The following is a 16,539-nucleotide window of genomic DNA, read 5'->3' on the forward strand; positions in this document are numbered from 1 at the left end:
GCACATGTTTTTGTCCATGTTTTTATTGCTAATGCATATATAAATTTTTAAAATTAAACCATACTGAGTTTTATTGTTTGGTTCATCTGGTTTCAACAAAAAGTTTAGACCAAACCACCAGCTACAGTTTCAGAAAACTACAACCTAAACCCATGTCGGGTCTGGTGGGTCAGCCACATAGACTTGTTTTAGCAGTTTAGCGGTCGATTAATTGGATGTTTATGTAATTATGCTTGGAATATATACATACATACATACATACATATCTATTCGTCTGGTTTATACTGGTTATTTCAGTGATGGAATATGTCTCAGTGCTTCGGAGAAGTTTTTAAGATGCTCAGTAGTGGCTTAATTTTTAGTTTTGGGGTTATCTTTAGGACTTGTTTGATATCCTTTGGTGTGTGTGTGTATGTGTGTTTGGATTTTGGGGTGCGATTCGCAGTAGCTATGGGTGGGCATACGCGTTTGTGTGCGCGCCTCAGGGTGGATTTTCCACCAAAAAGTACACTTCAGGTTGTGCTTCATGTATAGAGTGTGCCTTAGGCTACATAAGGCGCTCAGACTTGCACCTCAGCGCGCCTTACGCCTAAGCGCAAACCAAGCTCTCATCAAGCGAGATTTTACGATGACTATTTTTTGTTGAATGAGATAAAATGTTAGAAACCCGGAATGGGTTGTCGTTCGTAATAGACATCATATATAAATTTGATATAAGTCGGAACACCCATCGCAACGCGCGGGCATTCCCACTAGTTCTAATTTATGATTAAATAAATACATAAACGATCTATAGTTAAAACCTATTATTTTAATACTTCTTAAAATAAAATAGTTTAAATTACAAAAAGCTTATTAGATTATATATAAAATCGATATATGAGTTTATCTAGTGTATGAATAAAAGCTAAAAAGAGCAACTAATGGGAGGACATCTGGCAAAAAGACTAAAATTTATTGAAACCTGTTTTAAAATTATAGACGGGAGAATTTAATGGTTTGAAGTTATAGAGATGTGAGACATTTCAATTTATAGAGGAGAGAATATTAAGGTTTTTTAGCCACACCGATTTGTGATAAATAAAAGTGTTTTTAGTTTAATAAAGTTAAAAAATATTCAATATATTTCCAACTTTTTTAACAGGTAAATGATACTCATACTCTATTTCACACCAAATATGCAAAAATGGTACGATAAAACATTAACATTCTCTATAATGTTTTGGGGTACCTTTGTTAATGGCAAATGGTACTTCTACTCTGTTTCATACTAATTATACTAAAATACTCATTTTGCTCATGTTTGAATCTGAGATCTCCTCTCCAAGAGGCATATGTTTCTATACCAAGCGGGCAAGACCCACATTGGCTCATACACACCTACATAGTTACAGACATAACAAATATATATAATCACACCAATTCCTCCCCTCCCCCAAAAAAAAGTCCCTTTGTAACCCTAAATAAAGGTATGTTTTATAAAGTAGAAAATTGTAACTTAATTATCTTTTAATATTATTAATTTTCTTTTTTACCCATTTGTAACCATAGTAAGTTAACCTTTAATAATGAAAAGATTTTATTCATCATATATAAATGTTTAATGTATATCATAACTTTATAATAAATAATTATTAATTAAATCTGTACAACAATTATCAGTAAGAATAACAAATCTAATTTATGTTATACCAATAAATTTGACTTTTTACCAATAAATTTGGCTTTTTACCAGTAAAGAGAAAAATAACAAATCTAATTATGTTAATACCTTAGAGATTTATTTTAAATAAAAGTTATATTTAAAATATACACTATAATAAAAATTAATATTATTTTATACACTACTATATGTGACGTAATTCGTAATTTCATTCATATGATATATATATATATATATATATATATATATATATATATATATATATATATATAGGCTAGGAGTTGGCTAGAAAGTCCAAATTTCCTAAAAAGTGTAGAAAATCATAAAACACCAAATTGTCAACCATAAAACACACCAAAAACCCACAAATAACAAAATGAAGATTAATAAAACATCATATATGTGGGTTCTGTTTTGTGTTTTGGATGATAAGGCTCTGATTATCGAATAACAAATATTGTGTTTTATGTTGATTAGCATGTTGTGTTTTATATTCATAGTTCTACGATTGTGTGTTTTAAGTTTTTATGAACTATTATGGTTTGAATATGGTGTTTTAGTAATTTTCACTCTCTTATTTGTGGGTTTTAGGTGTGTTTTATGGCTGAAATTAGAGTGTTTTATGACTTTTTACACTTTTTAGGAAATTTGGACTTTCTAGCCGAACCCCATAGGCTAGGAGTTGGCTAGAAAGTCCAATATATATATAGTGGAGGGTTCAAATGAGAAGAAATTCTTTGTAAGAAGAAAAAAGAAGAAATTTCAACCAATAGAAATGCTTCATTAGACTTCATTTAATATTTGTACTTAATGTAACTATAAGGGTATATTAGTAAACTTACATACATTATTAATCGGTAGTTTCATCTTTAATAACTAACTATATTAAATTTGTAACTTATTTTTAAAATATATATTTTTCATAAAAAATAAAAATAAAAATTGATTTATAGTGTAGGATAAATACGAGGCGTGTAGGATAAATTATGAGTTGTGTAGGATAAATTTCAATATGTGTAGGATAAATTTCGAAATGTGTAGGATAACTTTTGATGTATGTAGGCAAAAATATTTAGTGTGGAGGATTATAGTCTTAATCACTAATTAATTAGTCAAACATAATAATAAATAAGATGAGAAAAAAAACTATTTAATGTTTTACAATTATACCCTTTTATTCTTTTTCTTCTCAATAAAATTTTCTTCTCAAATGAACCTTCCCCTATATATATATATGTAGAGGATCCTGTAAAAAGTGCTCAAAATGTGAGAAGTGTATTATAACACTATATATAATACTATATAACACCATATAAACACCGTATAACAATATGTAACACCATATAATACCATATAACACTATGTAACACTATATAACATTATATAACAAATATAACACTATAGTTTGTCTGATAGCATGTCTATGATAGATGTATAGTGTTATAGGGGAAGGTTCATTTGAGAAGAAAAATTAATTGAGAAGAAAAAGAACAAAGGGTAATTTTGTAAAACATTAAAGAGTTTTTCCACTTATCTCATTTATTATCATTTTTGACTAATTAATTAGTCATAAAGACTATTATCTTTCACACTAACTTTTTTTGCCTACACACATCAAAAAGTTGTCCTACATATTTCGAAATTCATCCTACACGTTGAAATTTATCTTACACAAGTCGTAATTTATCCTACACAACTTCTAATTTATCCTACACTTTAAATTATTTTATTTTATTTTTTTTAAAATATATATATTTTGAAGATAAGTTACAAAAAATTTAATGTATTAGCTATTAATTAGAAAGACTACAAATTAATGACCTATGTAGATTTACCAATGTACCCTTATAGTAACATTAAATACTTATATTAAATGAAGTAAAATAAAGCATTCTTATTGGTTGCAATTTGTTCTTTTTTCTTCTTACAAAAAATTTCTTCTCATTTGAACTCTCCACTAGTGTTATATTTGTTATATAATGTTATATAGTGTTACATAGTGTTATATGGTATTATATGGTGTTACATATTGTTATACGGTGTTTATATGGTATTATATAGTATTATATATAGTGTTATAATACACTTCTCATACTTTAAGCCCTTTTTACACTATCCTTACCCTATATATATATATATATATATATATATATATATATATATATATATATATATATATATATATATATTTGTGTAGTACATGTTTTTCAGTATTCAACCTACGTAATACACGGGTTGTCATGGTATTTCAGTGTTGTGTTGCTAATTAACATATGTCAGTTTTTGTGACAAATTCAAGTTAGTTGTGTGAACTGTCATATGATAATGAAAATTTGTTTATGTAAGTGAATGTTCAACGAATCCATTGATTGGAATTTGTTAATATTCACTTGTTTACCGAATGAAGTAACATTAATTTACTTTTATGTTGTTTTATATAATGAACATGAAAGAATCTCTCGTTCATTTAATCTTTTTTCTTAGAATTTTGCTAATTTGTGTGTAAAAGTATGTTTATGTTACTTCATATGTTTTACATCGTAGTACACACATATTATTTTGGCTACAAAGTCCAAATTTATTAAAAAGTGTAAAAAGTCATGACACTATAACTTCAGTCATTAAACACACCTAAAATCCACAAATAACAGAATGAAGATTACTAAAACATCATATTCAAAACATAATAGTCCATTAAAATTTCAAACACATAATCGTAAAATTATGAATATAAAACACAACATGCTAATCAACATAAAACACAATAATGTTTGTCATTTGATAATGAGAGCCTTATCATTCAAAACACAAAACATTACCCACATATATGATTTTTAATAATCTTCATTTTGTTATTTGTGGGTTTTGAATATGTTTTATGGTTGACATTTTAGTGTTCTGTGACTTTTTACTCTTTTTTATTTGAAATTTTTAGTCAACTCTTAGCCTTATTTAGAGAACCACGGTGTAATTGCATTTATAAGTAAACAAAATCAAACATATAGAAATACAAATACAAATACTTTTTTTGTGTGTTCATCTATTTAATTATGCTCGTTTACTATCTAAAATAACACATTTAAAACAAATATTCTTTTGTCGGTTAAAATTAAACAAACACACACGAATAGGGGTGTTTAAAAAAATCCGGATCTGAAACTGAATCCGATATATCCGAAAATCCGTATCCGAAATATCCGAAATTTCAGACATCCAAAAATTCGGATATCTGAAAACCGGATAATCCGAATTTTCGGATTCGGATATGAATTTCAAAAATTTCGGATAATGCGATTATCCGATATCCGAAAACTATTTATTTTTTTAAAGGATATTCATATTAAATACAAACATATTAAAAAAATATAATAACCCTTTATCGTATGTCATAGAGGTGAAGATAATCTTGATCTTTAATATGTAAAATAAGTATATTCAAGAGATAAAGTAATTCTTATATTTTTATCTATATATCATATTGTATAATTTAGTAACCCAAGAATCATGGCATATCAATTTCTTTTAAGCGAGATAATGCATAAAAAAATTATCTATTAAGGTGGAGAATGGTATTTATATTAATTTAGTTATTATTATTATTATTATTATTTATTATAGCTGATGTAGTATAATAAATTGTCACATGGCATTTTGATAAAATTCTTTAGCATTTGTGAAAACGATAATAATAAATTATAAACATAATGAGGTTTTAAATTTTTGGTTACGTCAAATAGTGACGGATATGTTTTTATTTATTAAAGTATAGGTAAGTAGATAGCTAATATTAATTATTAAAAATTAATAATATTGAGGAGATATAATCATGAACACCCCTACACACGAACTATTTTGGTCCGTTAGACTACCCGGTATGGTGGTCGGCCCTGCCCCGGCGAGCGCCGACGCCGCACCCCCACACCGCCCCCTTGCCCCGTCCCGTCTTCTCCGTCGGCCCAAGGACGCCTGCGACGGGCCTCGTTTTTGAAATTATGCCGTTGAACAACGGCTATATTTAAAAAAAAAGATTTTTTCACTTTAAGGGTTTGTTTGGCATGGAGCTTTTAGAAGCTTCTAGCTTTAAGCTTTTAAGAAAAAGCTCTTACTCAATAAAAAGTCTTGTTTGGTTGAAGGAGCTTTAAGCTTTTAGGTTAGGAGCTTGAAGCTTTTGGTTGAACGCTACTACTAGTAGCGTTTAGAAGGAGCTACAAGCTTTTAGGGAAAAAATGACTATTTTAACCACTAAAAATAAGGAACTTTTTAATGCACCAACTTTCTAAATTTTTAGTTATGTCCATTTTGGTCATTTTATACATTTTATTAAAAGCTCCAGCTACTCTACCAAACACCAAGTATATCTAAAAAGCTACAGCTACTAGCTACCAGCTACTAGCTACCAGCTACAGCTACCAGCTTCCAGCCACCAGCTACCAGCTTCCAGCCACCAGCTACCAGCTTCCAGCCACCAGCTACCAGCTTCCAGCTACTTTTGCCAAACATACCCTAAATAAACACCCTACCTCAACCATTTTTATAAATTAATTCTATCCAAAATCTCCGAACTTCTCCCTTCTCTCATCCATTTTTATAAAAAAACTCCATCTTTTTATAAAATCATGAATCCGTTCAACCTGAACAATCCCAACCCGAACCCGAATCAAGCTAACTTTTACGTTTTCCTTTTCTAGGATTGGTAATTTTATTTTTTAGGATATGTAATTTTTCTTTATGTTATGTAATGGATTTAATTATGTTGTTTTATGTTTTAATTTTATTTAATTTTTAAGATGTTTTTATCAAGTTAACAAAAAAAAAAAGTTAAAAAATTAAAAATAATTGGTGTGGGGTAGGCCCATCCTCCACCCCTTCATTTTGTTAGAAGGATCATCCCATGAAGGATGGTGATTTAGCGTTCTACATGGCGGCCCATCCTCATGGGGATGGCCATTCCCATACCCTTTAGCCTTATGAGTCGTAGTCACATCATATTCTTCAACTACTGCATAATACCAACAAATAGATTCTTGACACCTCAAAGTTATGCAACAGAAGTTTTTCCTTTCATTAAGACTATGACGTATGAGGCGGGGGTTGGGGTGTGGGTTGGGTACAAACGCCCATGTCACTTCGGGTGGGCTTGGGCTTCGGCGTGACCCTTTGAGCGGGGGTTTCAGCCCGGATGTTGGGCGGGCCTAGCGGTCTTCCGTGGCTGGCTCTCATTGACTGGGTTGGCTAGGCTATTTTTTTTTAATTTGTGTGTATTTTTATAATAATTGAAAAAAAAATTATAACACGTGGCCAACCTACGCGGGCTAGCCACGCCCCGCCATACCGACCCAACATGTAACTGATCATCGGTGCCCGTCGAAGTCCACGTATCAACTAGGGGTGTTCAAAAGTATCCGTATCCGAAAATCCGATCCGAAATATCCGATATCCGAATCCGAAATATCTGAAAAACGGATATCCGAAATTCGGATATCCGGATTTTTCGGATTCGGATTCGGATAGTGATTTTCAAAATTTTCGGATATTTCTGATATCCGAAATATCCGAAAATTTAATTTTCATTTTTTTCGGATATCCAAATATCCGAAAATATCCAAAATATCCGAAAATATCCGAAAAATATCCGAAAAATATCCGAAAACTTATATTCGGATATCCGAAACTATCCAAAATATCCGTTTCCGAATGTAAAAAAAATAATAAAAAAATAAAAATTAAATAAAAAGTTGGATTTTCGGATATCCGATTCACTATCCGAATCCGTATCCAAAATTTCGGATCCGAAATTTTGGATACGGATTCGGATAGTGAAATCTAGTATCCGAAAATTTCGGATATCCGAAATTTATATCCGGTTTTGAACACCCCTAGTATCAACCCATGCTCCAAACCTCCGCCCCACCATACCCCATTGTCTAAATAAAGAAGTCAATAAGCACAAGATAATATAATACTATATTCGGATTTAGTGATCATTACATGCTCCCAAAACTTTAAAACTCTTCGCTGTCATTTCGCTTAGTGAACTTAAGATCATATTATCCACTAGTTTATAAACCTATATATTACACGAATTAAATATAAAAAACTTAGATTGAATAATATTTTAATTTATAAGTATTACAAACCCGTCTATTACGCACGTAAAATAAAAAAAATGTAAATCATACTTCTATATAATACTGATCATATAGTTAAAATAAATGTAAAAATGGTATAATCTAATTATTGCGTTTTTCCGATTGGTATTAATACAAGGATGGTTTAGTAAAAAAGATCTAATTATTGTATTATTTTATTTTACGATAAGATATAATAAAATACATTGTATTTATCTATAAAATTAATTACATAGTGCATCATAATATGGTTATTAACATATTTAAATTAAATTTATTATATTAGTAAGGATAAGGATTAAAAAATATTTTTAAATAAAATATATGTCTAAATTGTAAGGTTGAAGAAGAGAGTGACACGTGACAATAATTGGAATCTCATACTAATTAAGGTAAATAAGATTTAATGTTTATTAAAATACCCAATAAGTTAATTCTTATGTTAATTTATTATATAATTATATATTGGTTCCTTAAACTTCTAATTTGAGTCACTTTGATTGATGACATGAGTGTTAATTACACATATATTCGGTAACTATCATAAACTTTTTTTTTGAACAGCCGACAAGACGCTTTATTATTTTTATTTTTTAGCAAGTGTTACGCCAAATATACATAACCACCACCGCATGGCACACCAACAACCCAGAACAAAGTGGGAACAAATGAAAACTAAACACAAAACTCAGCGAAATTGATTGAACTTCCTCTAGTTTTCCCAAATTATTGTTGGATCCTTTGAATGATTTTTAACCCACAGAAAACTACATTTCCAATGTTTTGACGTGTAATTTCTCTCATAGAGTGAGTAATAATATACCGTTCCCTTTTTATAAAGTATTTTAGAATATTTACGATTTCATTTTAAGGACGTTAATTTCTTTTGTGGTTTTATGTACGCGATGCGGACACAATACTTGTTTACAATAAAAGTCCTTAAAGAATGCTACCTAGCAACAACCTCCCTCCAAAACACCAACAACTAAAAACAAGTGAATCACAAATTTTTACAACACTTACTAAGCTAAAAGCAAGATACAAAATCGCCTTTTTAACAATCACAAATTCTTACAACACTTACTAAACCTACGAACCCTTCACTTTCTGAACCTACACATTACACCCTTCATTTTGAAACCTACACATTGCACCCTTCACTTTCGAAATTTGCACATTGCCCCCTTCACTTTCGAAACCTACATATTAGATCCATCACTTCCAGAAACTTCACATTACGCCCATCACTTTCGACACGAACATTTGCATATTAGAAACGTCGTTCCGGGACCCAGTGTGGTGCACTTGGGCTAAAATGGGTCGATACGACCCTAGAATCCAAAAGTTCCATGATAGGTGTAAAACTAACACATCTCGGGACTTTGTACTGATTTATAGATGCACCTCGGGATATTGCATAATCCATTAACTCCTCAAACGTACCATTCTTCACAACACGAATCTCCAACGGACCAATAGAATTATCCGCAACTCGACTCTGTCGATAAACCGAATTCAAGGAATCTTCCATTGCCAAACAACACTGATCCAACACCTCCTGGCTCGGCCCATAACCCGGATCTTTCACCAACAACTCCCAGTAAATAACATAATGACCCGGTATTGTTTTCGTGTCCCCGTAACTCGTGTACTCCACAACCGCAGTGTTGAATGCCTTCAATAGCTCCGAAGCCTTTTCAACCGCGTTTTGCAACTCAGTTTCATCGGTCTTATCCGCATCGATACTTAGTAAAACATTCTTCCTTCTAATGAACTTGAACTGCGGGGCGGAATTGTGGAAACCCGTGACCCGTAAAATGTCTCCGACCCGATAACGACAGAGACCCGAGTAGGTCGAGATCACGAGTTCATACTCCCTTCCGAGTTCGAGGTCCGCAAGGTCAATGAGTTGAGGCGGCGAGTCATCCGAGTTGGACACCGAGTTGACCGAGTCGTGTGGGATGAACTCAAAGTAACCCATATTAGGCATAATGGTATAAGAAACCTCAGAGGGTTTAACCATAGGGGTTAAATTTAACCCAAAGTAACACTCAGAGGAAGCATACATTGTACAAGTTTGAGGTAAATTACCGCTGTAAAAATCAAGAATAGGAATGTATTGGGCCATGGCTCCGGTAACAATGACGTCAAGGTACTTGGTATTGGGCCAAATCCGGGTTATAATCCCTTCCCATTTCCCTTCACAACACTGGGCCGTAACGAACCGGGCCAGGTCCGGGTCGGGCTTCAGAATCTTCGACATGCATACCCGGATATCCGGGTCGGTGATTTTCGGGTTCAGGAACCCGGTTTCGATATCAAGGGCAAGTTGTTTCCAGTTTATTGTGAGGAACTTGATGGCCCGAACCAGACCGGAAGCGAAAACCGCACCGCAACGGAGGACTTGTTGATGGTATATGAGACCACAGAGCATTTGGGAGTACATGCTTTGGAAGGAATCGACACAAAGGATGGTTTCATTTGGGCTGGTGTAGATGTTGTATGGGTCATTGGGCCGGGTTTTGAATTGTGGGCTTTTGTAGTAACTGGTGAGAACGGGCCGGGCCACTAAACCACTTGGGGTTTTGGTCTCGGCTTTTATGAAGAGGAAGTATAGACCCTTTCCTTTGTCTAAACCGGGCACGTAACTGCAATATTATAACAAAATAATTCATTCATCAATTATAAAAGTTCATTATTTTTAGAAATTTAGTGTTTTATTATTTTAATTTAATTTTTTTTTTTTAGAAAATATGCTACTAGTAAGTAACAGGGGTGATATTTCCTTATTCAGTTTTAAAAAATGAACAAATCTAAATGGGCTCATCAACTCGTTTACAACCGATCAACCCGATTACAGACCATTGGGCTCATCTTATTAAATGGGTACATAATTAGTGTTTTGATTACATGATTTATTTTTACAAAAATAAATATATAGATCATAGATGGTTTGCGATACCATCAAACTTAACCTGGCAACACAAACCACCCAGGTGACACGATTGTCACCTGTATCAAATACTCGAAAATATAATACTTAATATAAACTTATTTTGTTTAACTTATTTTGTTTTCTCCTTTTCCAGAAGTAAAACACGGTTTAACTTATTTTGTTTTCTCCTTTTCCAGAAGTAAAACACGAAATTAATATTTTAAATTACGATAAGCAATTATATTTATTTATTTTATTTAATAATACCTTCTTAGCCATCTAAAATAATCATATGTTTATATCAAACAAAACAACAATAATGATTAAAAAATAATTAAAAAAAAAACCTTAGGTGCAAGATTTTAAATGGTTTCCGTCACTCTAGTCACTATCAGTTTATCATGCATATTATATTCAGATACTTTATATTAATGAGGTTATGAGGAAGATGAGAGGGTTGATTATATTACTAAAATTACGTACAGGTTCATGACAGGCATGAGAAGACTATACAGCTTCTGCCGGCGGTCCATCTCCGCCGCAATGGTCGGCATAAGTTTTCTTTCTCCGGCAGATGTCCCAGAACTGCAATATCAATCCACACCTTCAACAAGTTACACTCTTAAAACACTTAGTTTTGTTATTCGAAAAAGGACTAGTATGTTGCCCGTTTGCCTTCTGTCCCGATATATTAGTTTGCTAGTATTGATACAAATTAATAAAATAAAACATTAATAATGACAAAATGTAACCTTGTAAGGAATTCGGAAATCGGGTGGGAGGAGAGGATGGGAGACCGATCACCATCGGCGATACGCTGGATATACGGCTGGAGATCCTCATACGACACGACTGGAACTTTCGACTTGAAAGTTTTCTGGTCAGTGGCGCCTTTGAGGTTCCATTTTTGGATGTATTCAGTCTTGGCATTTTGAGTTAGAATTTCACTCAAAACATTTTTCTGAATGGAGTCACAGTTTTTGGTCATGTCTTCAATGAACTGGAGTGCTTTAGCGTCTTGATCTGTTGCCGCCGGTCCCAGCGGCGACGATGTTACTAAATCGACGGTCATGGTTTGAAGTGAGAAAGGGAATCGTGGAATGAGTGTGTTTGATGTGTGCTTTGTAGGTGGTATATATAAGGGTGGTGAGCAAATGGTGACCAGTTGTATAGAATGTTATAGGACCTGATATAGCATTATACGACTCGATATTTGTCATGTCAGGATATTCTATATGAGGCGTATAATTCTATACGACTCGTATAGAGGGTCTGAAAATAAAATTTTAAGGTATGGGTATATTAACTCCCTTATTTATATATTTTCATAATTATATATTATTTAATTAATTTTATGCTAGGTTTGTATACAATAATTATAATATAATAGTTATCATATAAAAATAGTACATGTATTACTAATAGTTATACAAATAATAAGCTTGTTTAGACTGGGGAGCTGACTCGAGCCCGATATATAAATCTTGGGCCTAAGTTCATTTATTAAATGAGCCTTAATATAACCTTGAACTTGTTTAAGTTCAGCTCGGTTCAGGTTTTTAACGAGCCAATCTCGAGTAGCTCACGAGCGTCTCAGCCCATTTACCCTCCTAATATACGCCAGCGTCCACCTCGAAACTAGAACCCCCAGCCTCACAAATGAGTCCTTTCCATCACACCTTGATACCATTGGACTATAAGCTCTTTAATATATCAGTAAAAAAGAATACAAGGGTGGTGAACAGTGGCGGAGCTTGACCAAAAGTTCCACAGGGACAGAAAGTCATGGGACCCAAAAAACTTTTTCCTTATCGCTATATTTCAGGTTATATGTTCGGGCCAGCTATTCGATTCAGGTCGAGTCTAACAATAATAACTCTAAATAAAACTAAAAAAAAAATTATTCAAAAGACCCGTTCTTAAATATAAAAAAACTAAATATTGTTTAACAAACAAAGAACCAAAATATTTGTAATGATGCGAAAATATGTATAAAAGATTGAAGATTTGAAGGCTACAAGAACCCTGAGAACACAAAACTCTTTTTTTCTTCTATTGAAGTTGAATAATTTGAAGGCTACAAGAACCCTGAGAACACAAAACTCTTTTTTTCTTCTATTGAAGTTGAATAACACAGATGTGACGGCTCTATCCTCGCGTATGGTTTTTTTAGTAAAATGCTAAAATAGTCCCTTAGGTTATGTCACTTCAGTCTAAAAATGGAACCTTTTGTATATGAGTCCCTAATGTTTCATTTTTATTGTCGTTTTCATCCAATTTGCAAACCGGGTTAGAATTTTCTGATAACTTCTCCCTTTTTTATCGTTTTCCTCATTATATTAAATTATATTATGGCATAAAATGACGATTGTACCCTTCATTTAGATGAGTAAAATGACAAAAATGGGAAAAGTTAACAGAAATTTTTAACCCAATTTACCAATTGGATGAAAATGACAACAAAAATGAAATCTTAGAGACTCAGATACGAAAAGTTTCATTTTTTGAGCTAAAGTGGCTTAAACTCAGAGACCATTTTGGTATTTTACTCTTTTTTTGTTTAAACATCTTTCGATTAAGACAATTATAAAAAAAAATTACTAATAGCCTTGTTCTTCACTTTTTTAACTCAATACGAAAATATGTATAAATTTTTTGGACAATAAATTTGGTAGGGCAGAGAACTTTTAGGTAAAATAATTGGCGGGGACAGACCTATTTAATTTTAAAAATTTCAAACAAAAAATCGGAAAAATTACACCACTAACAGAAACGTTGGCGGGGGCGGATGCACCCTTTGCCGCTTAAAAGGTTCTCCACTGGTGGTGAATGGTAACCGATGAAAACATGTCACGTCAGCCGCCACGTCAGATTACCGTCGGGACTGGACACGACTCAGGGCCATTCCAACGTTTTTGTAGACCTTAAGCGGACTACGAAGTGGAGGCCCCTTTGGATACTTACATAGATTAATATAAAAATTAGTCGCTAAAGTTAACCTACGTTGAGTAATTAGCCCTAATTTTGCCCATAAATTCTCCTCCAAACCCGGCGGACCCGACGCCATGAGTGATTACCGTTGTATTATAGCTGATAACCTAGAAAATCGAAAGAGTAGGTTGCGATGGGAAGTGGGAACGTTGACTGCGGCTCAATTTTAGGGATTTTAGGCACTAATTCGCTGAATTCGGATGAGGTCGAGTGGTCGATGGTTGCGATAGTGTAGTTATGTCTGCGGTTTAATTTCGAAACTGGGTCTTGAATGTGAGTTTTTTTTCCTAAACAATTTTTATTTGTGTAACTATATTAAAAAAACATGGTTTAGTTTTGTTTTTATTTGGGTCTGATACATATATATACTATATATAAAACTTTACTAAAAATTGGAGGCCCTTGATTTTTGGTGACCCTATGTCCGTGCCTAGATTGGTAAGTCTAACGAGTTGGTCCTGACACGACTCCACAAGGGGACCAGGGTATGGACACGTCAGAGAGGGATAACTGGGAGATTTGTTTGGTCGCCGGAGTATATGGCATTTTATGGTGACATTGTTCTGCCGGAAAACGACGGTGTGCCGGAGAATCAACAGTTCTGACGGTTCGTTCAACAAGGAGACACTTCACCTTAGGTTATTATAATCGCACTGTTACGCTTGTGGGAACAAACACTGATTTCTTTAAATTCTTTTTATTTGTTTATTTTATTAAACTTCTATTATTTTGGTAAAATTTCAAATACGAACTGTTTATATTTTGGAAATACCATAGGGTCCATAGCTTCTAGGGGTATGTCATATTCTCATATATAGAGTTGCCAAATTCAAATACAGTTGTTCCCTAGTTTAATTTACTAAATTGATTTAATTGAAGCTAAAGGTTAGGCAGTTTTTAATTGAGTTAAATATCATTTTAGTTCATGTGGTTTGTCTATTTTGGCAGTTTAGTCTAAATATTTCATTTTCTATATGAGGGTCTAAAAAGATTTCACCGTTGTCATTTTAATCCATTAGGTTAATTTCATCCATTTTTCTGTTAACGAGAAGGGCAATTCGGTCATTTTATATGTAATTCTGTTAACTAGAAGGGCAATTCGGCCATATAAAATGACCGAATTGCTCTTCTCGTTAACAAAAAAAATGGATGAAGTTAACCCAATGGACTAAGATGGCAATAGTGAAACCTTTTTGGACCCACATGCCAAAAATAAAACATTTGGACTAAACTGCCACAATGGCCCAAATCACAGAGACTAAAATGACATTTAACTTTTTTTAATTTAAGGGCTATTATTTAACTAGAGGTATACAAAATGGTTTATGGCCAAACTTGTTTCGGTTGAAAACAGTTTCGGTTTGGATCAACAAAAGTCAAAACCAATCTTTTTTGGAACCAGTTTGGTTTGGAACCGTGTTATATAGAGTCAAAGGATTGGGTTTGATCGGGTTGGGTTTGACCAAGTTCAAATAGATTTCAAGATATAAGGTTACAACCCGGTTTCAATCCTACGATTGAGATCATTTAAAGAGCTTCACCTTGTAATAATGTATATAAATGAACAAGGTTGGTGAAATTGTTTATAGAAGTTAATTTTCTTGAATACACTGAAGAGGATGTGCTAACCCGACTGAAATCAAACAAAATAGAGTAAAGTGTAATTTGACACTGTATGGTTTGATCCAGATTGCATATTAACACCCTATCTTCCAATTTTTGCCAAATGACATCCTGTGGTGGACATTCAATCACACATTGACATCCAACCATTAATGCCTGTTTAAAAACCACGTGAAAAGGCAATCCTACCCTTTTACAATTGCATTATACCACCCAGTAGTTTTATCACGATAATGCTTTGAAACTCCATCCAAAATCTAAATTTGTTACCCGCTTTAAACATATCAAACAACGTTTGTAGGTTTCACCTTAATTAGTCAAACAAATCAACGTAATGTCACAATGGTTTGACTTTATTAAATTAAACCCAATCAAAGTTGTAGTAGAAATCAAACCAAAATTAAGCTTTGACTTTAATTAGTCAAAAATAATGAACAAAAAATGTGACTAAAATCATTTGAATTTAATTAGGTTATCTCCACTAAACCAACTGCCTCTCTGCACTAAACCAACTGCCTAATGACCCACACTAAACCAACTGCCTATCTGTGAACCAACTATGACTTTTAGTCACCTAATGAACCAAGCCTGTGAACCAAAATCAAATCAAAACAAATGCAATATGTTACTTAATACAATTATCAATCATCAAACCTGACCCGTACTCTATGAACAAATAATGCCTAATTCACAACTGACCTGCACTCTATTAACAAACAATGCCTAATTCACAAACCTGTACTATGTGATCCCATGACAAGTAAACAAACAATGCCTAATGATCAAACCTTTACTAAACTTGCCTAATGACCATTTTATCAAACCAGCACAAAAACTGCCCAATGTAATTTCTTACCAAACCTGGACTAGATCAACAAACAATGCCTAATGCATAAACCTGTACTATGTCATCAAATCCCCTCAAATCCTCCCTGGCCTGTGATCAACCTTTGCCTGAAGCCTACTGCAATATGTGACTAAATCAATTGCCTAATGACCTAGACTACATGCAATGCACAAATACACAATGCATCGTAACTTAGACCTGTATATCATCAAACCATCTCTGACAATGATCAAACTGTGATCATTAACCTGTGATTATAGACTACACCATGATCAATATTTATCAAAATGTGATCACATATTATACATATCAAAATGGAATTGTCCATATTTATCAAAATGTGATAGACAGA

At 33.1% G+C, this 16,539-nt stretch overlaps 1 protein-coding gene across 1 annotated transcript; it reads right to left on the minus strand.

Moving 5' to 3' along the window:
• Nucleotides 1-8,777: 8,777 nt before the first annotated feature.
• LOC110908831 (probable indole-3-acetic acid-amido synthetase GH3.1) lies at nucleotides 8,778-11,814 on the minus strand. The gene is made up of 3 exons (XM_022153818.2): nucleotides 11,479-11,814; nucleotides 11,210-11,311; nucleotides 8,778-10,439 (listed from the first exon to the last, which is right to left on the minus strand). Exons 1-3 carry the CDS (start codon nucleotides 11,796-11,798, stop codon nucleotides 9,062-9,064), a joined length of 1,800 nt encoding a protein of 599 aa, XP_022009510.1. The 5' UTR covers nucleotides 11,799-11,814; the 3' UTR covers nucleotides 8,778-9,061.
• Between the last annotated feature and the right edge of the window lie 4,725 nt (nucleotides 11,815-16,539).

The sequence above is a fragment of the Helianthus annuus genome, chromosome 7 (assembly GCF_002127325.2).
Source record: "Helianthus annuus cultivar XRQ/B chromosome 7, HanXRQr2.0-SUNRISE, whole genome shotgun sequence".
NCBI lineage: Eukaryota > Viridiplantae > Streptophyta > Magnoliopsida > Asterales > Asteraceae > Helianthus > Helianthus annuus.